Source organism: Tachysurus vachellii, chromosome 24 (assembly GCF_030014155.1).
Source record: "Tachysurus vachellii isolate PV-2020 chromosome 24, HZAU_Pvac_v1, whole genome shotgun sequence".
NCBI lineage: Eukaryota > Metazoa > Chordata > Actinopteri > Siluriformes > Bagridae > Tachysurus > Tachysurus vachellii.
In genome coordinates this window covers 6579626-6603993 of record NC_083483.1, presented here as the reverse complement: position 1 = coordinate 6603993, position 24368 = coordinate 6579626, and the positions used below count along the sequence as shown (strand labels likewise).

Genomic DNA, 24368 nt, shown 5'->3' with positions numbered 1-24368 from the left:
ACACACACACACACACACAGACACCCTCCAAATACAAAGGATGCTGGAGCGGAATCAAACCAGACCCATGTACTACAATGACAATAGCATTTATAGTGTTGATATAAATATTCGTTTGCATGAATATTATATCTTATGTTCTTTCCCCAACATTTTTTGTGGCCATTACGCACACAAGGCCTTGTGCTCTCTTTTTCCCAAATGTCTTGCGACCTAGTGTAGTTCATGCAACTTACTCCATAACTGAAACTGATGTCTTTTTTTGATAGGTTTAGATGATTTTAAAGGTTACGTCTATTTAGTTTAGAGTATTCTCTAGTGTTTGTGGTGTGCGTGACTTTGAACTCATCAGTGCGCATAGAGAAAGTTTCTCGGTCACGCCTCTTTTGCTATTCACACGCAAGAAGGGGAACGAAGAGCTCAGATAACACTTTAGGTAAAAAAAATGCAACAAAGCGTCTACTATGGCCAGATCGGCCACAAAGATGCAGAAATGTTATTGGGAAAATATGGGAAGGATGGAAGCTTTCTATTGAGAGACAGTGAAAGCCAACACGGTGCTTTATGTCTCTGTGTGAGGTAAGAATCACATTTGGCTACTACTCTTTTTTTTTTGGCTTAAACTTTTCACTTTTTCTTTGACTACTACTCTTTTTTTTTTGGCTTAAACTTTTCACTTTTTCTTTGAAAAACGCAGTAAATATACCACTGGTCCATTTTGAATAAAAATACTAATAGTAATCCACGCGTCTTTTTATACGAAGGAAAGCTCCATATGTGCTCACGTACAGGATTACGCATTCACACCAAGGCTGGGGGTTAGAGGTAAGCATCATTAAGCTGATTTTCATATTTGAACTTGTTTATTTAGAAAATGTCTAACCAGCAAAACTCAAATAAAAAAGTCAAGGTCAAATTCCAAGGCAATGCCACAGTATAAACACCACCAGCAGTGTTTTGTCCCCCCTCAATATTCTTTTAATTGCATAATTCCTGTAAACTGGATGCAATCTTCTGAGCATTACTCATTCCATTGTCCTGCCTCCTAATAAAACATACATCTTCAATAGAGAAACACGACATCTGGCTTATAAATACGCTGTATACGGATCAATTGCATTTTCATTTGACTTTAGACTATATAGTTTATCATGTATAACACTTTATACTGTTAATGTTTTACATGAATGTTCTCTTAACTTACATTATTTACTGTTAGTTCATTGTAACAAACAACGAACAAAGACCTTTGGTGTTTCGTAATAATTAGTAATAATATAATAATCGTTTTCATATATAACAAATGTATGAAATGAGACCAGTTGAGTAAAACTTAATGCCAGGTGTAATGGCTGTAGTTTAAAGATCAATTCAGTACTTTGTAGAAGCCTTTCTTTTTAAAGCCTTTGTTTAAAGTGCACAAATCCTCCTTTTGTCACATTAAATATAAATTGATTCATTTTTATTGTAGTTACATATTAAAAATCACAAACATGAAATTTACAGACGTTCTTGTAATTTTACTATTGCACAAAACTGACATAACCAAAAAAAAAAAAAAAACATCGGAAAAAAAAAGCTAGACTGTGGCATCTGCGTGACAGACTACAGGTATATGTCCAAAGGTTATACACTCATGTCTGTGGTTGTTGTTTAAAGCAACTTCTGTCTTTTTGTCATAGCCACAAGCCTTACACACACACACACACACACACACACGCACACAATAAACACATAATAAAATGACTGTAGATAACAATACTACAATACAAAGACTGTAATACAAATGCTGAAAAGAATTTTTAGAGTTCAAACAGTGATGGATTCCTTTAAGACTAACTTTCAATTTTAATACTTTTTTCTCTTAAGTGTTTTCTTGTTCTGAAATGATTTTACTCATCAAGCCTGCTTAAGAGTATATTTCTCTTACTTCTTGTCAGCTTGAACCCATGTGCCAATTCTTTTCTGCTTCCACTCATTAACAAGGTCGTTCAGCCGCAGAACTACAGCTCACTGGATGTTTTTCATCTTTCATATCATACTGAAAGACTGATAGATGTGAAAATCAGAGATCACCATTTTCTATAATACTTAAACCAGCTTACTCTTAGAACCTAATGTATGTTGTAAACATTAACTGAAGTGCATGACCAGTGTCTGTTGGTTGATTTTTCTTTTTTCTTTTTTTTTTTTTGCCATTGTGCAGCTCACACATGATTGACAGTTTGAATAACATCCAGAATGTGCAGCAGTAAGAGTATAGGTGTTCCTATTAAAGTGGCCTCTCAGTATATCTTCAATCCAACTGCATTCTTTATACTTTATACTTCATGGAACTTTATGGACGTCATCATAATAATCAATAAATTCATGTCTTTGTAGTTATGTATGATTCCGTTACAATCCCTTTCATTTGGAACTGTATTAATTAATAAATGTTTTCTCCATTTCTTATATTTGAAGACTGAAAACAAGGAGAAGATAAAATGGTTCCAGTCACTGGATAAACTCATTCAATCCTATAAAGAGACCCCCCATAACATGGTTCCCCTTCTGTATCCTCTTGAAAAGTCGCACCTAAATAAAGAAGACAGACGGAACAGAGGTGAGCTTGTGTGCCCTTATTCTGTCATCAGGATTTGCGGTAAGATATCAGATTGTGTTTGATATGAAAAATCTTTCAAATCAGTAACTTTTCAGGGCAAGTAACCACAATCAGATTACATCTATAAACACGGTAATCATAGCAGGATATAATTCAAGCATTTTTTTACTAGGAAAACCACTGAGCACGACAAATAAACCCAAACCTGACACCTAAAGCCATACTTCATGTGAGTGCCAGAGCGTGTGCCTATTGGTAACTTGTGCTAATCGGGAAGCATAGAAGCGATGAAGATTATAATCAGTTCTTTATAACTGTTGTACCATTTACTGAGAAATGTATTTCAGGCCATTTTTAAGTCATGTTATTTCTTCTATAACATCATTACATGATCGTTCCACATAAACAGATGAAAATATGTGTTTAATTCCTGTATCATCGTGATGTTTTCAAATTTATGGAAGGAGTCTCTAGTGCTTTGTAACACTTGTTATTGACAAAGGTGTTGTTTTAAGTTTGTCTTGTGAGCGGCTTCAGAACAGCAGACTTTGTGGTTTCTCTGTAAGATGCAAATCAATGCAGTGGTAAATTCATACCTCGTTTGCTGTCTCAGACCTATACCTCATAATCACTGAGTAAGATTTGTATTCAAACAAAAAAAAGGATCAATATGACTGTAAGGCAATGAATTGTTGTGTAATTAAATCAATCAGAAAATTCTGCTTACAGTTAAAGGAGCAACGTGTTAAAGAAGAAAATACTCTTCTACTTCATTTGGGGTGCGATCAGAATCTCTGTTTGCTGAGAAAGCTAATCGCAAGTAGCAAGAGACCCTTTATTTTTCACATATACTTCAGCGCACTGACAGAAATTCATTCTTTTTTATAAACTGGCTTGTTTGGAAACTTATTAGGAAGCTGGGATCAGAGCTGATGATGCAGCTCCTCTGGATCAGTGAAGGTTAAGGGCCTTGTTCAAGGAGCCCAGAAGTGACAGCTTGGTGGTGCAAGTGCTTTAACCCCCAACCTTCTCATCAAGAAAATAGATCTCAGAGATCTAAGACATGAGTGTAAAAGAATATGATAAGATACTATTGGGGTCAATCAGATAAAGAAGAGACATATTTGTTTGCGTACGTGTGGTTGTGTGTGTATGAGAGAGAAAATGTGTGTGTGTGCATGTGTGTGTGTGTGTATACAGTATACAAGTAATAACATAAAAGTACTTATTTTAAAAAGTATATTATTCTTTTTTCTTGTCACTGTGACATATACAAAGGTTTTAGGAGTAAAAAAAACTTAGAATTTCAAAAATCTGGTTGCACACATGTACAGAACCTTAACTGGTGAGTTGCTCTACAAAGATTGGTCAAATTGTGACAGCATCTCCTGAGGCTATTTCAAAACTTTGCTCTTCTGCATTTGAAGCTGTTTGTTTGTTGATTATTATTGTGACATTCTGAAATGTCAAAATTTTCCTCATTTTTTCAGCTGTTTAACAAAGACCTGCTAGTTTTTTGGCAACATAGATGTGTTTTTTTTTTTTAAGAATTATGCCTAAAAATTTATATCGTGGTCTAATAAGTACAAAACACTGACAAATGGTTTTGGCAAATTTTTATGGGCCTGTAGAGCCAATTTTTTTTAATTTTTTTTGGAAAAGGCTTTCCATAGTCTTCCACATAAACTTTCCAATCTGTATATTATATTATGTCTCTATTCTTTTTATATATTTGCATTTTATTACTCTTGGCTGCTGTAACAGTGAAACTTCCTCATTGTGGGACGAATAATGGTATATCTTATCTTATCTTATCTTATCTTATCTTATCTTATCTTATCTTATCTTATCTTATCTTATCTTATCTTATCTTATCATAGTCCAGACATGTGAAGAATACCAGAGATTGTTGACACATGCAATACTTGGCAGATATTCCTGTATCTCCTTTAATGGTGCTGTAGGTCTCTTAGCAACCAAAAATGTTTTACCTAAAAAAAAAAAGAAAAAGGGGTGGGTTGTGGTGGGGTGGGGTGGGGTGGGGGTGTGCCTATGTGTGTGTGGTGAGGTTTCAGACACCGTGAGAAAGACATAACTGGAAAAAAAAAGCATTCTATCATGAAAGAAGACAAAAGAAGGTCACAGAAAGTTTTGTATCCATTCCATCATATTATTATTTTCACTGCTTGGTCATTAATAAAAAACCTGTACCTTTTATGTGGCGATTCCATCTAGATTCCTAACACGGACAGAATAATATTAAAAACACAGGACATTCACGAATACTTCTACAGGATTCTGATACAGTACACAAGAAATGCTTGAAAAGAGGAAAAGGGACAATTTCCTATTTCATTTCCAGTCATACCAAGTGATTTATTAGTCATCTAAACACAGACGTCTAACTAAAGTAATACTAACGTCTTCCTATCATAATTCTGAGGTTTAAACTGACTATGAAGTCTTTTTCAGACATTCAAATATTATATTAATTATTATTAATTATTATAAGAATATTTTAATTATTAATAACATAGTATATTAAAAGAACCAAATAATAATCCAGTCATCACTCACAATTTTTTTTATTTTTTTTTAAAAAAATATATCGAGTTAAATGAAATGCAGATAAATATTTTTTTGAAGTACAAAACACACTGATTCCAGAACAGTTATATCCCTCGTCATTTTTACTTTCTTCTGAAGCTTGTCATGTTAACAGCAAGTCTCTCTCTCTCTCTCTCTCTCTCTCTCTCTCTCTCTCTCTCTCTCTCTCTCTCTGTCTCTCTCTCTGTCTCTCTCTCTCTCTTTCTCTGTAAGACTCTGAATAAAACTTCAACTTTCAGCTTTATATACAGTATATATACAGTGGCGTGCACAGACCTGCAGTGGGGCAGGGGCGGAAGGACCAAAAAGAGCACTAAAAAAAAAGACAAAAATATTACTTCAATCAAAATAAACAAATGTATTTTTGTACAGATTTTAACTTATTTATGAATAAGTTATGAATACCTGTATGAATATAAAAATACCTGTATTTAAATCAGTATTCGTCTATCTGCTGTCTTTTTAAATATTTGAATGACTTCATCACGATTAATTGGAATGTCTCGCTCAATGGAGAGCAGCAGTAGGTCAGAAAGCCTCTCTTCATTACACAGACTTCGAAGACTGGATTTCACAGGTTTTAACTTAGAAAATGACCTCTCAACTGTAGAAGTGGAGACAGGCAATGTTACATAAATTGTTAGGAGTTCAGAAAGAGAGGGGAAAACAGACTCAATCTCATTGTCTTTTAAGCACTTTAGCATTTCCTGGACATTACTTTTGGAGTAGGATGCATGAAACACTAAGTTCTGTGAAGACCTTCTCTTCCTCAATCCCGTAGAACTTACTAACTGTTCTGACAAGTTCAGCATCACCAGGTTCTACTCCTTTTGACCATTCGGATGCTACTGTCAGAGTGTGTAAGCATTTGAGGATAATGCCAGTTGAACTATTATCCTTTCCTTTGAATCGTCTGAGCATCTCTTGAGTAATGGTATCCAAAAAGGTGTAATACACCCTTGTTCGTTAGAACTCCTCCAAATTCTCAGGGTGATGGTCTTCTCCTGTTGACTTGGAACTGTACTTATACCTTGCAAGTATTTTTCTGGGTCTTGACTCACCAGGTATTTTGATGGGGACTCCATTTTGGTCCCCACTGGCTTTCAATATATGGACAAAACAAATCTTGTAAATATTCAACAGAAGAAGGTCATACAGAATTGAAACATATAGATGATTAAATGAGAGAATAATCAATTTGGGTGATTTATTCATTTAACAAAAAATGTCTAAAGTATTGTTTAGACTGTAATATAAGTAATAGCTTACTAGCTTAAAAAAACAAAATAAAAACAAACATAAAAACAAACTAACAAACAGTACCTTCATCTTTATTCTCTCTCCTCAGCCAGGAGATGATGATAAGTGAGAATCAATAAGTTAATCATGTTGAATTCATGTTTAATTTTGTTGATATTGAAAACTTTATTTGTATTACATGGATGAAGCGTTAGCTATCATTAAATAAAGATATACGTGTTTTACGTTAGAGTTGGACGTGGAATTAGATTTAATTTCACTAAATGCATTTTATGCATTGCGCATAAAAATAATAATATATCTGCCTTTAAAGAAACCTGGAACCCATTCATAGTCTCTCTACAAATTCAACAGTTAATGTGAACCAAGTGCATTCCCATTACCCTCTTTCCCACCTTTCACTTCAACCACCCCTATCTTTACCCCCCATAATAACTAATAGACACACGTACAGATATACCAACCCTACACTCTGTCTGTCTGTCTGTCTGTCTATTTCTGTCTGTGTGTTTGTCTATGTCTGTCTCTGTCTGTTTGTCTGTCTCTCTGTTTTTCTGTCTCTATCTATCTGTCTGTCTTTGTCTATCTGTCTGTTTATGTCTGTCTATGTCTGCCTGTCTGTCTGTCTGTATATGCGTACCTAGCTGGTGTGTACTCCCCGTGAAATCCCTTTTTTTTTTTTTTATGTTTGTTAAATCTTCATATGAATAAAAATAAAGTTAGTGTTGTTTTAATTACTATTGTTACTGGCAAATGGTATAGAAGTGTATTGTTATTTATAATAATAATAATAATACTAATAAGAGAGGGGCACTTTACACTTTTAGACAAAAGGGGCAGGGGCTTTAGAACCTCCCCGCACCCCCCCCCCCTTCCCCCGTGCACGCCATATATGTTTTATATGTATATATATTACAAAGCAGTGAAAGTGAAAGATAACTTCCATTTAATCTGTTTATGTGGAACTCTCTCTCAAAAGTAGCTTAAGAAAAACACTTAGGACTAATAATAATAAGAAAATAAGAAGATATTGATCTTTAACTTTGAATCATTTCATTGTTTAATAAAACATTAGACACAATTGTTTTGAGAGGAAAAAAATACACAGACGCAATATTGTGCCCTTGGACTCATGGTGTATATATTGTATATATCTAAAGCACTGAATAGTTCATTGTCATATAATGTCTGCACTATTATCGATTATGTATTATGTCTTAAATATACTGTATACCCATGGTAGAAATTCGTTTTTATTTGTTTTATTTATTTTTTCATAGTAAATATGAAATGAAGTAAATATGAATTTATTTTGAATCTAAACAACTACTTTGAATTCTTTTATTGTGTGCTTTGGCTGTCTCTTTTGTTCTGACAGTTGTGCATGTGGCTTTAACCACAGCCCTTACGAGCAGATACGTGATCAGTCATACAGCTGTGTATCTTTATCTCTTTTCAGTTATAACTCTTTTTCCTCTTTGTGTTTATTCACCAACAGAGCCAACCTACATGGAAATGTGATGATCGCTTTAGTCTGACTCACTAAGAGGGATTATGTCTGTGTTGATTATTTTCCATTTTCTAAACTGTTTCTTTGATAAGTAATTCAGGCATTTGTTATCTGTTAAATGAGTTTTGCCTCCATTTGTTTAGTGCAAAAGTGACCCTACTGGGTTTGTTATTATTATTATTATTATTATTATTATTATTATTATTATTTAAGACTATGAAAATATTCCACAAGATGGCAGTGAAGCTAGTAAACATTTGTGAGCAGACTAACACTTCTAACTTCCCCTTATGTTCATAAGGAAGTTTGTAAATTCAGAGCCTTCCCCATGACACCAAGTCTGTGTGATGGATTCTGTGTTCAGGAATTGTTTTATTTGAAATTGTTAAGTTTACAGGATGGATTCAGTAAATTCCAATAAATGAAAATATTCCAATGACTGTATCCTGGTTTCAGGAAATGTCCTACAGTTTAGTGTATAGTTTTGAATCCTGCCTTATATACAGTCTTCTCTAAGCTTTGCTAAGATTTGTTGAGAAAATGTGGTGTTCTCTATAAATTATGTTTTACTACATTGATAATGGTTTTTGATAAAATACAAGTAATTGTTTTATTGTAAACCTGATTGGAATGAAAATACCAAATATTTGTAAATAAATACATAAGTTGTTTGGCTAGAATGTTCCAAGATTAATAATTTATGTGCCAAAAATTTCACTTGTTAGGAAAATAGCAATTACTACATACTATCTGTACTATTTAAACAATGCATGATCAGCAAGTCAAAAGTCCAAGTTGGCAAGAAAAAAGAAGATGTGGAAGTACAGTGACCACATGCCAAACGAACCATGTAAAGTTTAAACATGGGTGACTCAGTGAAAGAACACCCTTACAAGAACAACAAATCATGTAAATAAAGTGTGGGAACTGATGCGGTGGTGCTGGTGGTAGAATTTACGCTTCACGACTAAAGTGTGCTGTGTTTGGTCCAGAGTTTGTTGTCGTTTTGTTATTATGTATGTACCTTTTATGCAAATTGATAGTTGTCAAGTTGTTGTATTTTAATGACTTTTAAATGATTACCAATAAATTAAAATATAATATAGTTTGGGAAAATTTTTTGAAAGCCCCTGATTGTGGCCAAAAGCCAGCAAGGTCTACAGATTACTCACCCCTTTCTAGTTGAGTGTGAGATGATTATAATTTTAGAAAATGAATTAAAAGGAGAAAAAAAAAAAAAAAAAGACATGACCTGATGGCGTTTAGATTATTTTATTTTTATCAAATACTGTTAATGCATTTATGTGACACAGTATATATATATATATATATATATATATATATATATATATATATATATATATATAAATTTTTTTTTTTTCTTTTTTCTATTCTCTGTTATCTATTTCCTGGTATTATCTGACAGTGATGACTAATTACCCACAAACTAATGTTTCTAATGACGTGGCACCAAGTGGTCACTTACTTAAGTGTTTAAGTGTTTTTGTTTTGTTTAAAAATAAAAATGGAACAAAAAAGCAGCAGTTGTATATCGTTTGTTGTATGTTTTGTTTTTTAATGACATACTCATGACAAATAGTAAATGAACACATTTTTTGCATATCTAGATTTTTTTTTATATACATATTATAATGGCTTATTATTTATATTCGTTTCACCACACAAAGCCTGGAAATCATATATTCACAAATAAAAACAATAAAAAAAATGTGTTATACAAAAATATAATCTATTTGATTAGTCTTAAAATAGTCTTAAACTGCAGCACAGTAAATTCGATTACAACACCCACATACAGTACTGTATACGTTATATAAAGCACAGCGATATGTTAGATGTACACAGGCAAATCTTTAATCCGCCCTTCGTGCTACCACCCAGAATTTTCTTATACATCCGGGTCATTAAAAATTGTTCACTGATTTTAAATGAATCTAAAAAAAAGTTGAAAAACATGAAAGAAAAACCAATTGTATAAAATTTACATTTGAATAAAACAAAGCATTTACATTGAATAAAACAAACAAAAAAGGTACACAAAATACACAACAAGGACGTGAGCATCCTCATCCGAACTCAATCGTAATACGCCGTATTCTTAGTTCACTATGAATTAAAGAATAACTTAAAATGAATCATTAAAAAAAAACTGAATGAATCATGAATCAATGATGAATCAAAATGAATCATTTAGAAGAAAAACTAATCGGTCCTGTTTCAGACACATCCAATGTCCTCATGTCTAAAGGTTTTATATTGTGATCATGAGAGATATAAAGTAATATAAAGTATACTGGGTTAGATATTACAAAGTTTTTGGACACTTAAACAAGATGGAAAGTACCCATGTGAAATGCTCTAATGCCTTTAAAGGAAGGATGTGCATGTAGACATTGGGTTACTAAAAATAATTAGAGCAGTGAAACAGTTGACAGAAGTGTATCAATATAATTGTAGTAACATTTTCTGCATTATGTGGAAATAAAATATACATCCCAAAGCATTTGAACTGAAAACTGATGGCTATCACTACAGAGCTGGAGAACATGACATTATTTACACAACTAAATACCAACAGGCCTGTTCATGTAATGTTTTAACCAAATGTTTAGCTGAAATAACTGAGAATAAGGCATTTCAGTGACAACAATACTTTCTTTTGGGGGCAGGAAAAATGACACATATGATAGCTCATGCTTTTGTTTACTCATTTTGAACCACTTCTGTTTTAGCCTCTCTTTTACACCCGAAAACCACTGAAGTTTCATCTATGCAACATCCTCGAACTCTGTTGTACTAATCTTGTTTTGTACAGAGCCTTGCAAAGACTGAACAGTTTGCTATTATGACCTATTAATAGAAATGCCATTATATTTCATTATATATCACCTCAAGGACTTCGGCTCCTTCTTCGCATTGTTTAGTCGGCGTGTCCTGGTAGGAAAGAAAAAAACAAAAGAAGCACATTGTTATTGTTGTTCACGTTTTTTCTTTTGGAATTCTGTTTTATTGAATATCTGTTGGAATACAAGTACAATAGAACATTGAAAAAAAAGGAAAAAAACCCTAAAGGATCAAAAAGCTAGATATTTTTTATATCAAACAGGACTACGCCATAATAAAACATATTGGGGAAAGAAAAAACATAATAGAGAATAAAGAAGAGAACAAAGAAACTGAATGTCCGGAGTGTTGTGTAGCTATAGTAAACCTTATTATATAATAGAGTGAAGATGAGATTCCAAACAGATCAGAGTATGGAATCCAGACTTTATTAAACTCACACGTTTTTTTGATGTAATCTTACGTAGGTAAGACGTCCCATAGGAATCAACTTGTTATCTTTTAAGTGATGGAGATTTATTACTATTCCAATGAAGTAAAATATGTTTTTTTTCTGACAGAATGCATAATTATATAATTTCTTATTAGCAGATAAAGCAATATGTCCATTAGGTATATGACCATATGACCAGTGACTGGGTCAAAATCCAGCAGCATATAAAAGACCTTCCATAATACCTGTGCAGTCTGTCTTAATGACCAGAGACAATGTGTTTGAGTACCTACTTTAATTTTACATTTTAAACACATAGCCGAAAGAAAGGGTTTTTTTTTTATAAAAAAATGCCTTCGTTTAGGAGAAATAGAGTTTACGTATGACTTGTTGTGTAAGTTGAACGTTAGCCCAACAGGATAGAATAAGATCCCAATATATAAGGCAATAATAAGAATAATAAGCCCAACAGGATAGAATAAGATCCCAATATATAAGGCAATAATAAGAATAATAAGCCCAACAGGATAGAATAAGATCCCAATATATAAGGCAATAATAAGAATAATAAGCCCAACAGGATAGAATAAGATCCCAATATATAAGGCACATCAGTTTACCTGATTAAAATCGTTTTTCTCAAGAATCTTCTGAACCTTCTTGGATGGGTTTGGAATGGAAGGGAACAGCTTCTCGAATAACCTGAAGAAATAAAAGAAAGATTAAACAGAATCGAAGAAATTCTTAATGTCATGAACTACTTTATTGGGTGTTGTGTCACGATTACATTTTAAGTAATATGGAGGAATGAGAGTAAAAGCCACTTGACTGCTGAACATAGTAAAGAATTATAGCCACGAGTTATTTAAGTCTCGATCAGTTTTATTTAGAGGATGACAACAAGACTTGTGTACAAATAGAAGAATAAGGGTTTGTTTATCGCTGGCTTTAATATGCTGAACTTACCAAAAGTGGATTTATACAAAAACCTTTTTTTACAGAAGATTCTATAAAGTATAAAGTTTATATACTGAATCAGCCCATTTCCTCATTTCTTTAGTTCAGTTCTCTAATGTGCAACCTGATGTCACTGTTAAATTTAGTTCATGATCTTTCCTTAGAAGACTTTGTTAGCCAGTGAGCTTTTTTTTCCTATGCATCAAAGGACACCACCATGGAAATCATTTGAGCTTCACAAAGCGCCTACTTTAACAATCTAAAGTAAATTGCATATTTCTATCACCTGTAACACAAAGTTTGAAACAGCTCATTCTCACACTCTCTCTCTCTCACTTTGACACACACACATACACGGGCACGCACTCACACACGCACACACGCACACATGCTCTCACTCTAACTCTCTGACACACACACGCACGGGCACGCACGCACACACACACACAGTCTCTCTCTCACTCTCTGACACGCACACACTCTCTCTCTCTCACTTTGACACACACACACATGCACACACAGTCTCTCTCTTACTCTCTGACACACACACTCTCAATCTCTCTCTCTCTCTCTCTCACTCTCTGACACACACATACACGTACGCACGGGCACACACGCACCCACCCACACACACACACACTCTCTCTCTCACTCTCTGACACACACACACACACACACACTCTCTCTCTCACTCTCTGACACACACACACACACTCTCTCTCTCTCTCTCTGACACACACACGCACTCTCTCTCTCTCTCTCTCTCTCTCACTCTCTGACACACACATACACGTACGCACGGGCACACACGCACCCACCCACACACACACACTCTCTCTCTGACTCTGACACACACACACGCACACACAGTCTCTCTCTCTCTCTCTCTCTCTCTCTCTCTCTCTCTCTCTCTCTCTCTCTCTCTCTCTCTCTCACTCTTTGACACACACACACTCACACACTCTCTCTCTCTCTGACACGACACACACACTCATTCTCTCTCTCTCTCTGACACACACACGCACTCTCTCTCTCTCTCTCTCTCTCTCTCTCTCACTCTCTGACACACACATACACGTACGCACGGGCACACACGCACCCACCCACACTCTCTCTCTGACTCTGACACACACTCACACACACACACACGCACACACAGTCTCTCTCTCTCTCTCTCTCTCTCACTCTTTGACACACACACACTCACACACTCTCTCTCTCTCTCTCTCTGACACGACACACACACTCATTCTCTCTCTCTCTCTCTCTCTCTGACACACACACGCACACACTCTCTCTCTCTCTCTCACTCTTTGACACACACACACACACTCTCTCTCTCTCACTCTTTGACACACACACACACACACACACACTCTCTCTCTCTCTCTCTCGCTCCCTCACACACACACACACACACTCTCTCTCTCTCTCTCGCTCCCTCACACATACACACACACAAAACACACACAAAATTAGTTTCTGGACAATGATATGTTTGCTCCGGAAAAAAATCTTGAATCTGAAGTTAGCCTTTTTTGGATTTCCCCATTTGAAAAGTTTCAGGAAAAAAGGCGTGTGTCCATCCTTTTTGTACATTCCATGGTATATATTGCTATTAGATTACATTATATATGGTAATATTGGTATTATGGAGAGCATATGCGTTATCTAGCTGAAGAAGTTTTCTCTGTTTACATTACATTCTGCGTTTGTCTCCTTATGCCTGTTATTTTTTCACAGACACGAGGAAACGGAGGCTGTGTCTAACACTGTACATTTGTACATGGTTAGTTTCCAGTTTAAATCAACAATAAAAGGCACTTTTGCATTTATTGAATTTTTATTAAATACAAAAAACAAGATATCTGAGCATTGTTTTCCCATCAGACAAGAGAGATAGTTATAATTGTTCAATTGCATTTATAGAACATATATAGCTAGATATTTTTATTACTTTGTGTATATTTTGCAAATGGACTTTAGTTGCTTTTCCGAAATGAACATTTATTTCTAAAAGCAAATCTGAGCAGAAAATGATGGCTTCAATTAGTTAATCTAGAATCTAGTCATACTAGAAATATTTACCTCTGGAACTTGCAGACCAGCAAGAAAGCCAATAGAATCATAGGAAGCACAAAAACAATGGATGCAATCACAACTGGATTAACATCAGCTCCGCTTGAGCTGGACACTGTTACTAAAAGCACAAACAAAATTATAAAAAAAAAACATTATAATTATACTATAGCGCCGTTTAAATGCTTTAAAATGACTCACCCAGAGGTTCAGTCCAATCACTCCATTGACCATTAATGACACAGAAGCTGGTTAGTTTGGTTCTTATTTGAATAGTGTAGCTCCTTGTTGGTACAAAGTTTGTTAGGTTATATTCCAACACACCCTCCAATTGTACTAACTAGAGAAAAAAAAAAAAAAAAAAATGTTAACTCTGCAAGTAAACTATAAAAAAGTATAAGTATGAAATGTGTACAAATTCTTACCTCATTATTAATCTTCATCTCATAAATAAAACATTTGCTCAAAACAGAACAAAAGCTTTTTGGCTGTGACCACTGTATCTCCAGGTTTTTTGACTTCTTTGAAGTTCTTATATTTTGTGGGGGATTAAGACTTTCTGGAAAACAGAAAACAAAAAAACAATATCAAATTAAATTACCAAATGAAATAATGTGGGATTAATGACGTGACATACAGCTAAGTATGGTGAAACATACTCAGAATTCGTTCTCTGCATTTAACCCATCCAAAGTGCACACACACAGCAGTGAACACACACACACACACACACACACACACACACACACCGTGAACACACACCCGAAGCAGTGGGCAGCCATTTATGCATTTCGAACCCACAACCTTAGGGTTAGAAGTCAAACTCTCTAACCATTAGGGCACGACTTCCAAAATTAATTAACTCATGTATAATTCCAAATGACATTAGCACACACACACAGTATATATATACTGTATGTGTGTGTGTGTGTGTGTGTGTGTGTGTGTTTGTGTGTGTACTTTTTCCCTTGACCTGTAACTTTTTTTTTCAAGTAACCCAGTAAGGGATGTGGTAGCTCAGTGTTGGACTACTGATCGGAAGGTCATGAGTTCTAATCCCAGGTCCACCAAGCTGCCACTGCTGGGCCCCTGAGCAAGGCCCTTAACCCTTAATTGCTCAGTTAAACAAATTGAAATAAAATGTACGTCACTCTGGATGAGGGTGTCCGCTAAATGCAAGAAGTGCAAATGAGTAACCCGTTTCCTGAGAATGTTTATTGCCTCAGCTCTACGTATGTAGTAAGGGTCATCTTGTGGGAGTATTATGACCTAGTAATGCGTATACAAAGTGCGTACATTGTATTTCAGGAGGAAGTAAATGTCTAATCTCTAGGGCTTTGTGGCCATACCTAGCTGTCTGTCTTTTTTTTTTTTTTTAAATGTCCTTTTCTGGATAGCTTGGAAATCCAAATATCACTGTTGTGTGAATTATATTTTGTCAAACACAAATATAAAGAAATATAATGTTTCTCAGCTATATGCATGAAAGCTGTGATGTATAACAAGCTTTTGCATAGTAATGGACTTTTAGGATGGTTCATGGATTTTGATCATCTTTTAGAAATGTGTAGCTGTAGAAAATGGGAATAACTAAAAATTACACTGAAAAATGGATGATGATTATGTGAGGATGATGATTATTATTAGTAGTAGAAGTAGAAAGTGGAGGATGAGGAGTACTGTATTATACTGCTTTAAAGCAATCTTTATATATATATATATATATATATATATATATATATATGCACAATGGTTAATTATCACATGTAAATACTGATACTTCTAGTTGTTTGTGGTTAATGGAACAACTTTTGGAAGGACGTTCTTACCGATATTTCCTGCCTCATATTTTTGGCAGATGATGTACCAGTAGCCATTTATCGTAATGTTGACCATGACAAATAGTTCCTCTGAGCATATTCCCTCCTCCTCCTCCTCCCATTTTATTTCAGCTTGGCATTCAACCAATTTCTTTGAACTATTTATGACGCAATGTAAAGGATGGTCCTGGTTATTGCTGCAAAGTTTGGTATAAGGACAAAAAACATCAGTTATTAATGTGCCAATTGAATTTGAAATGAACAAAAATGAGATTGATTCTATTAACAAAATGAATAAAATCATGCATTAGGGACAACCACAACATTTGCCAACACTTACTGATATGAAGCAAAATATTCTTCAGGAAGCGGGTCTGTGATCCAGGAGCAACGTAATAGGGTTTTATTATAGATTAAACATCGGATTTCGGATATACCTGAGAAAGAAAAGTCAGAATTCAAGGTGTCACATAATGAAAAAACTTATTTTATATAAAATGTAACTGTACTGGTTCACTTCTAGAATATCACCTAGACACTACACTAAAAATAAGACTGGACAGTCAACAGGAAATGGAATATTAAAAGAATATTGGTTGGTTAATAAAGCCATCAACCATTTTCAGCATTGGGTCCATTAAAAAGCATTAAAAGTCATACATTAAAAAAAAAGTTTAAAAAACACTTTAAAAAGCCAGGTAAAATCTCAAATTTATATGTAATCCTGGAGATTTTTTTTTTTCAATAACAGCATGCCCTTGCACTATTATTAGATTGCGGTACTTTGCTAGATTTTTTTTTAATTAATTTAAAAATACTTACTCTTAGTAAGTAAGGCAAGTTAAATTCTATCCTGGCTTACATTATAACAGCAATAACTGCTTTGTAACATTTAGTTGTTTTATTTTTATCTGTGCTTTTTGTTGTATTATCTTGAGAGATTACGACTGAACTCTTACTAATGTTATGTAACTATTGATGGTTAAATAATTCACATTAAAATGATAGACACATTAAAAACTATTAATGGTTAAAAAAGTGTGACATGTCCTTTAAAAAAAATATATTTGCAGCAAAGAAAAACATGAAAAGTGACGTCTATTTTTCGACACTGATACCTTCTTGTATACATGTTATATCTCAACACCTCGAGTTAAGCAGACTTTCTTTCCCTTATAATTTTAAAGCCTGCACAACTTTAATGTCCTCATGAAATCCTCTTACTCACAATAATGCCAGAATAGAAATTCTGAGAGAATGAATAGAGGCTCACAATATAGATCTCTAAGTATCTAATTCACTTTATATATTTATACTTTATAAATATATAAATATATAGCAAAAGAAATCCACTAAATATGTCAAAAGCACGATTAGAGATGAATCATCCAACTACTCTGAAACAGGGCTCTTATCAGAATAATTAATAAAATAACTAACACATAATACAGCTACATTATTATCATCAGGCAGGATATAAAGAAGGAACTTTACAGTGACCAAAAGCACCAAAACTATTATCCAGTGGATAAAATCCAGGAAGTCAATGCCCTTATGTTGTCTATTCACAATCCTGACTTAAACATGTAATAGCGTAATCTATTAAATTGATCTTGAACATTTCTTTAAGCTGTTATATGGGACTATTGTGGAGAAATTGAAATATCTAAACCTACTTTACATTGATTCATTCAAATTCAACGGAGTCATTTTATTACATGAAAATAAATGCCTTTGAGGCTGAGTTACTTGATTTGGCGTCAGTGTCATTGTCCATTGTCTGTACAGTCACGATATTCTGAGAACAAGAACAGAAATACACATTTAAAACATTTCAATTCTTTTTCTGTACATGGTATCCAACTTAACCACATAACAACATATCCATACATAGGAGATCAGTACCTCTTCACACATGTCGTATCTGTCACTGCCTGCAACCGAAGTACAAAAATCAACACTGAATGATAAAATGTAAGTTGCCAAATGAAAATAAATATTAAGATGCCAGAAAACTTCATCTCTATCATTTACTTTATAGAAAGAACACTAACCGTCTTCATCTGCCAGCACCAAGGAGACCAGACAGCTCATCAGCAATCCACACAGCCTCATATTACACTGGGCTACGAGAACATGTTGATTAACACGTGACACATCGTGTGTAGCTTGTAGCTTTTGACAATCGTAAAATTACAAGACGCTATCAGAAAATGACTAAATAATAATAAGCTTACCTCTCGGTGGCTTTTTCTGAGAAGAAGTTTGGGTAAAACTTTAAGGTACAGAAGGGAAGAGAAATGCGTTTAAGTTTACTGGAAAGCATATTGAGGAAGTGACATTGGGGGGGAGTTTCCACAATGCTCTTTGCTACTTAAAGTGATAGTTTTTGTTCTATACACAGTACACAGTTACACAAATTAGGTCAATCACAATTCAGTTTATAAACTGATTTAAAAAGAAAACTCTGGGAACAATTCGATGGCTAAAGTAGCGTTGGCGTATTTTCATGTTATCTAGCGGCACATATGCTATAGTAATATCAAAACACGTAAACAATACTTTAAAGTAAGTTTTGTTTTACACGACGTACTGCTAATTATTTTCTTGCCTGCTACAATGAGTGTTTTTTCCTTAACACTAAAAGGAAAGTTGTTACATTTATTTGGATGTATACTGTACATAATTGGATTACATTTGTCCAAGTCTATCCTGGATTATCTAGAAGCCTTTTCTAGATTATCTAGAAGAATGTTTTATCTTGAATTAAAAATCCAAGCATTTATTCATTAATTTATTCTTCTTTTGCTTTTCCTGGTGGTTGTCATGGAGAGAATATTATATTGTATTTCTCTATCCCAAGTGTGAGCTCTCCAGCAGGTCCTGGGTACTCTCAGCCTCAAAAGTCATGCCCACAAATAGACTAGTGAGTAATTTCTTTTGCAGAAGCTTCTTCTGAAGACAGGTTCACTATCAATCATGAACAAGACACTTATCTTATGTAGGAAAATAAATTGTTTATGGTAAATTGCTCCTAGGTGTCTTGCACCAAATGTTAACAGGATTACTTCTAGGTGCAGCATCATCCTGACCAGGATGAAGTGGTTGCTGAAAGAATAAATGAACGAATGAATAAATGAATGAATGAACGAATATTCTTTATAGCATCTGAAGTGTCAGAAAAAAAGCTGCCACTGTTCGCATTACTGCCCTCTACTGTTTTAGGGTGGTATTGCCATTGGAACAGATAACTGAACATTTAGGTGTTATTTCTCAGAAGTTTGCTATAGCTATAACCCTGGAGTAAATTTAAATAACAGATGATAGGAAATGATACTTTATCTTTTTACTTGTTCTGCTTTGTCTGCTTTCGGATGGTACAAACTGCCAGAGCATCAAAAAAATGCTTTGCAGCCTTGCATTCATTCAGTGCTGCAAAGGTCAATCAAAAGATTCCCAGAATTGAGTTCTATGACCTCGGGAAGTATTACTGGATTTAACCACAATGTCTTCACAGTCATCTGACTCTTATTAAATGGTTAATATTTAATTACATTTCCATGATACTCTTTTTACCAAAGCGATCCTTGGCAAATAAGCAGTTTCCAGAAACATTCAACCAAAAAAAAAACTAAAGTGATCTTTATATATATTGACTAAAATGTATATATGGTATATATGGTACAAGCAACTGAGCTTAGAAATGAACACAAATAAAAAAACGGCAGAACCATCAGGGGCCCAATTCAGAATGAAATTAGCATGTAATGAAATAGGCTAATATATCTCTCAAACAGTGATATGTAGCTATTCCTAATGCTATGGCACTGATTACCTATGGCATATATAATTTATATAGAATATTATATAAATAGTATAGAAGTTATCTTTTGTTTTGTATGTATGAGGTTATATCGTTCCATGGAAATAGTTATTTTTCTGTTAGTTGATAAACTGTAGAATGTACAAAATGACATGCATTCATTGTATATTTACAGTAATTATACAACAAATGCATTCATGGTGTCAGACTAATATGTTGTATTTTGTGCAATTTCTGGTGCTTTATATATGATACATTCTGAAATATTATATTATGAGCACATTTTGGCACCAATCAGGATGAAGAGCCATCCACTTCTTCCTCGGTCACACAGGTGTCTTCACATATGTTTTCTGAACCTGGGGAAAAGGATCAGGATTCCTCTTCTCTCCAGCACAAATCTACAGGATTGTAGTTTCTGGAAATTTACCAGACATTTTCTGCCCCTTTGTGACCCTAGTTGTGTGAGATGGCAAATTACTGATCTTCTTTAAAGACAATAGACAGCAATTAAAATAGCTAGTCTAAAATCTTGATGGGTTAAAAAAAAGTAGTATATACGATAACGGAAGAAAGGAAATGGTTTAGAGGAGTCCTTACAGGAGTGCCTACGTACAGTACGTAGCAGTTATTATAATTATATAACAGTTATTATATATTATATAAAAAGAAATATGTCTGGGGCACTGAACAGAGTGTACTTTGAGATGATTAAAATGCAGGTGAATTACTCAAAGGTACCATGTGGGGTTAGTGGATCTTAATGGTTTTTATTCTACTACAATGGAATGCAAGAAGCTTAATAGCTAACCGACAAGAATGTAAAAAAAAATAGAATCATTTGAATATAAACTACATATAATAACTGTTCAAGAGTCTTGGTTAAAACCTCACCTGAGTTTTGAATTTCAGGGTTATACGGCTTTACGTAGGGATAATAGAGCCTCTTGATAATCAAAACTTTAGTCCCAGGGTGAATCTTAGGCATGTTTGCATTGGTCTAGTTGCAGTTGATGTGAAGGTTTAGTGTACTGGGGTTCTTTTTATACACACCTGAGACCTAATTGATCCATTATTAGTCACAGGTGAAGCTCATATGACAAGGCAAAAACACTTATGTCTTTGCAAAAATTGACTCAATGGGCTTTACTAAGCTGTGACTATTACATGTTTTGCACTGAAACATTATTACAAAAGCTGTTGGGATTAAAATGAGCCATTTCTTGTTAAAAAATCTTCAGGTCAATTTGTATACAAGCGACAAGACTTTTGTCAGGGACTGTAGTTGGAAATGGTGGATAGTTGGATGGTGATTACTCTGATTAAATTAAGATTAGATTTTTAAAATTGGAAATAAATTTTTGAGCATGAAGCACTAGTGGTAGAGGTGTTGATTGGAAAACAGAAAATAAGAGTAGTTCATTTTAGGAACTAATGCAAATTAGGGGTTGAAGCAGCTATGTAGTATAAGTAAATGGACACTTAGTGAGGAACTTTATGATGAAATATGTGGAGTTGGTAAAAAATTTGTAAAAAGTATAAAAATAAAGCAGTCCCAAAAGAAAACATTTGTATTTGATGATTTTTTTTTTAATTATAAGAGAGTACAGGCTAAGGAAAGAAAAGTTATATATTATGCTAACAGAAATTATTGGAGAGAATTTTGTGGTCCTATAAGAGCAAATGTAGACGTAAGTGATTTATGGGGAATGGTTATGAAAATGGGTGGATTCTATAGGTGTAAAAACCTTCCTGTATTAATTTATGATGGTATGCAATTTCTATCTAATAGTGAAAAGCAGATGAATTAGCTAGAACTTTTACCAATGGAAATATTTCAAATGAAATGAGATGTTTCACAGAGAACCCAGGAATTTTGAGAAGAAAGGTTTTTAGAACCACAACAGATGCAGTATTTTCTCAATTTGAATTGAAGCAAGTGTTGGTGGGATTGAAACATACCTCCAGAGGAAAGGATGAAATATGTTATAAGATGATTAGAAATGTATGTGATATCATTGATTGTCATTTTACGGATTAATAACAAAACCTGGATAGAAAGAATCTGTCTGGTTGAAAACATGGCGTTATTGTGCCATAGCAATCGATATATAATATAAATATTGTTATGTTATGGCTAATATATGAGATTGAAAGTCAGAATTTGATTTGTCCTCACCAGAGTGCCTTTCAAAAATGGAGAAATACAATGGATTTTGTTATTTGTCTAGAAAATGATATCAGAAAAGCGATACCAAATAAGAAGCTTTTGATTGGTGTATTCTTTGATAGTGAAAAGGCATATGATATGTTATGAAAGGACGGCCTTTTAATAAAAATGGAGAAAATGGGAATTAAAGGAAGGATGTACAACTGGGTTATAGATTTTATGATAGTTGTACTATTCAGGTAATGGTGGAGTCCTCGTACTCAAGAGTTTATACAACTGAAAATGGTATCCCTCAAGGCACTGTTTGTAGCCCTATTCTGTTTAATATCATGATTAATGATATTTTATTTCATGTTGAAACAGAAATCTTTATATGCTGGCAATATGGAAAAGAGGAAGAAGTGTTAAGAAAGTCAAAAAGGAAAAAAATGCAGGAGGTGGTGAAATACAAGAGACGGTGTTGAAAATGGGCTAACTGCTGGGGGTTCACATTATAAATAAAAGCAATGTAGTATGTTTCTAAGGAAAGAAAAATAAAGCAAAAAAATCTAAGTTTGTTTAAACAGGTTTTAGAACAAGTTAAAGAAAGCAAGTTCTAAGGAATAACATGGATTCTAAGGCAATATTTGGATTACGTTTTTCAAAATATAGTAAATAAATGTAAAAAGGGAATTAAAATACTTCTATGTTTGGTTGGCACATATTGGAAAGCTAACTGGAACACATTAAGAAAAATAGATGGTGCTCTAATAAGATCTACAGTAGATTATAGCAGCATTGCTTATTCTCCAGCATCAACATTGCAGATTAAAAAGATTGAAAGAATACAATCACAGGTTTTAAGCATTTGCTGTGGGACTTTTAGAACATCACAATTACATTTTACGGCATTTGGTAGACCTACCTCTTACCCTGAGAGATGGTGGGACCAGTCAAGCAGTGCTAGTTATCACCAGTAGCAGCGGTACAGGTGGAGACGGGAGAAATACCACTGGCAAGAGCTAAAAATGGTTTCCTGGGTATCAGTGAAAGGACAAAAAAAATTATTCACCCTGTAAAAAGAGTTATTAAGAACTGCTGGGAATATGAATATTCACATGTAGCCAGTTTCAGATGGGACGCTGATAATGAGACACAAAGAATTGGAATTTTTGATTATGAAATTAGCCCATCAGTGGCAATATCAGCTATATCTCCTTAATTCCAATGCCATTGGTTGATATAAATAAAAGATATAATTGCTAAAAGATGGCAAAGGTTAAACATGGACATAGGAATGAAACAGACACGTATGGGAAAAATAAATAAAGTAGGAAGTTTAAGATAGGTTTGTTGCAAAAGAAGGGATGACATGAATAATAAATTGGTAATCACAATACAGAAAAATAATGTATGTATGTGTGGGCGGAGCTATCAAAACAGGGGTGACACCCATTTGGGTTAGGGGCGTGTTTGTTTTAGTGGTTTCAAATGTCAACATTGGCTTTCAAACATCGTGCACCCTAGCGTTAAGAAAACAAGTTTGATTACAATAATTTAGGGTTCTAAATCCCCTTCTATCCCCTTTATCCCCTTCTGCGTCCCTCTTTTCCCCTTCTAGTCCCACTCTTTGAGTTTGGTTATCGCAAAATCCACTATAAATAACGTTTGTGTGTCTAAATGCTAGTATCCTAATTTAACAAACATAAACAAAGGATTAAATATTATGCTACTAGTAATATTATGCAACTAGTTGGCGATTGCAACAATAAGCTAACCTTTAAACGGTTTTGCCCATGCTTATCATTACACGTCACCAATAATGAGTACACATACAAACGTGATGCTCACAATTATTAATGCACGTGAACAGTAGAATAACGTATCTTAACCATAAATAACTGTAACTTACAGTCCCAAAGACGCACACATCAGAACAAACAATAAACTGCCTCGTCCGTAGCGACTAGTGATGGGCGGTTCGTGAACGAATCGTTCTTTTGAACCGGTTCTTTTTAATGAACTGGATGAACCAGTTCACCAAATCGGACTGATTCGTTCTAAACAGTTCGTGTCTTGAGTCAGCGCTGATCCACAAATTACTAAAGTTACTCGGTCATGCCTGACAGCCCCTCGGACTCTAAACAAACTAATATCCCGGAGTATATGTAACTCCTGTACACTGAACTGAGACATGTTGTGCTGAGAGAACTCTTGATGGCCGGTTTTGTGCGCAGTCAGCCATAGTTCACAGTTTTCA

At 34.4% G+C, this 24368-nt stretch overlaps 2 protein-coding genes across 5 annotated transcripts; one reads left to right on the top strand and one right to left on the bottom strand.

Moving 5' to 3' along the window:
* The first annotated feature begins 388 nt into the window (after positions 1-388).
* Positions 389-9283, top strand: LOC132839798 (SH2 domain-containing protein 1A-like). 3 transcript variants are annotated; one of them, XM_060860969.1, is made up of 4 exons: positions 389-579; positions 765-825; positions 2464-2644; positions 7971-9283. In XM_060860969.1, exons 1-4 carry the CDS (start codon positions 446-448, stop codon positions 7991-7993), a joined length of 399 nt encoding a protein of 132 aa, XP_060716952.1. In that variant the 5' UTR covers positions 389-445; the 3' UTR covers positions 7994-9283. The 3 variants fall into 3 exon arrangements, with proteins under 3 accessions (XP_060716952.1, XP_060716954.1, XP_060716953.1); XM_060860971.1 differs by having other exon boundaries at positions 390-579; positions 2464-2605; XM_060860970.1 differs by lacking the exon at positions 7971-9283 and adding an exon at positions 2778-3779 and having other exon boundaries at positions 390-579; positions 2464-2605.
* Positions 9284-9631: 348 nt separating this feature from the next.
* On the bottom strand, positions 9632-24156 carry LOC132839724 (interleukin-13 receptor subunit alpha-1-like). 2 transcript variants are annotated; one of them, XM_060860855.1, is made up of 13 exons: positions 24021-24156; positions 23034-23144; positions 18374-18411; positions 18191-18262; positions 18042-18070; positions 17886-17934; positions 16477-16573; positions 16146-16333; positions 14742-14875; positions 14518-14656; positions 14326-14437; positions 11901-11982; positions 9632-10937 (listed from the first exon to the last, which is right to left on the bottom strand). In XM_060860855.1, exons 4-13 carry the CDS (start codon positions 18249-18251, stop codon positions 10872-10874), a joined length of 957 nt encoding a protein of 318 aa, XP_060716838.1. In that variant the 5' UTR covers positions 18252-18262; positions 18374-18411; positions 23034-23144; positions 24021-24156; the 3' UTR covers positions 9632-10871. The 2 variants fall into 2 exon arrangements, with proteins under 2 accessions (XP_060716838.1, XP_060716839.1); XM_060860856.1 differs by having other exon boundaries at positions 23041-23144.
* Between the last annotated feature and the right edge of the window lie 212 nt (positions 24157-24368).

Excerpts from the sequence above, each read along its gene's own strand:
- LOC132839724 (XM_060860855.1), bottom strand. The coding sequence starts at position 18,251 with ATGAGGCTGTGTGGATTGCTGATGAGCTGTCTGGTCTCCTTGGTGCTG. Across the intron at positions 14,876-16,145 it reads ATATGAGGCAGGAAATATCG|AAAGTCTTAATCCCCCACAA; the intron begins GTAAGAACGTCC and ends TCTGTTTTCCAG. Across the intron at positions 11,983-14,325 it reads CTGGTCTGCAAGTTCCAGAG|GTTATTCGAGAAGCTGTTCC; the intron begins GTAAATATTTCT and ends TTATTTCTTCAG.
- LOC132839798 (XM_060860969.1), top strand. The coding sequence starts at position 446 with ATGCAACAAAGCGTCTACTATGGCCAGATCGGCCACAAAGATGCAGAA. Across the intron at positions 580-764 it reads GCTTTATGTCTCTGTGTGAG|GAAAGCTCCATATGTGCTCA; the intron begins GTAAGAATCACA and ends TTTTATACGAAG. Across the intron at positions 826-2,463 it reads ACCAAGGCTGGGGGTTAGAG|ACTGAAAACAAGGAGAAGAT; the intron begins GTAAGCATCATT and ends TTATATTTGAAG.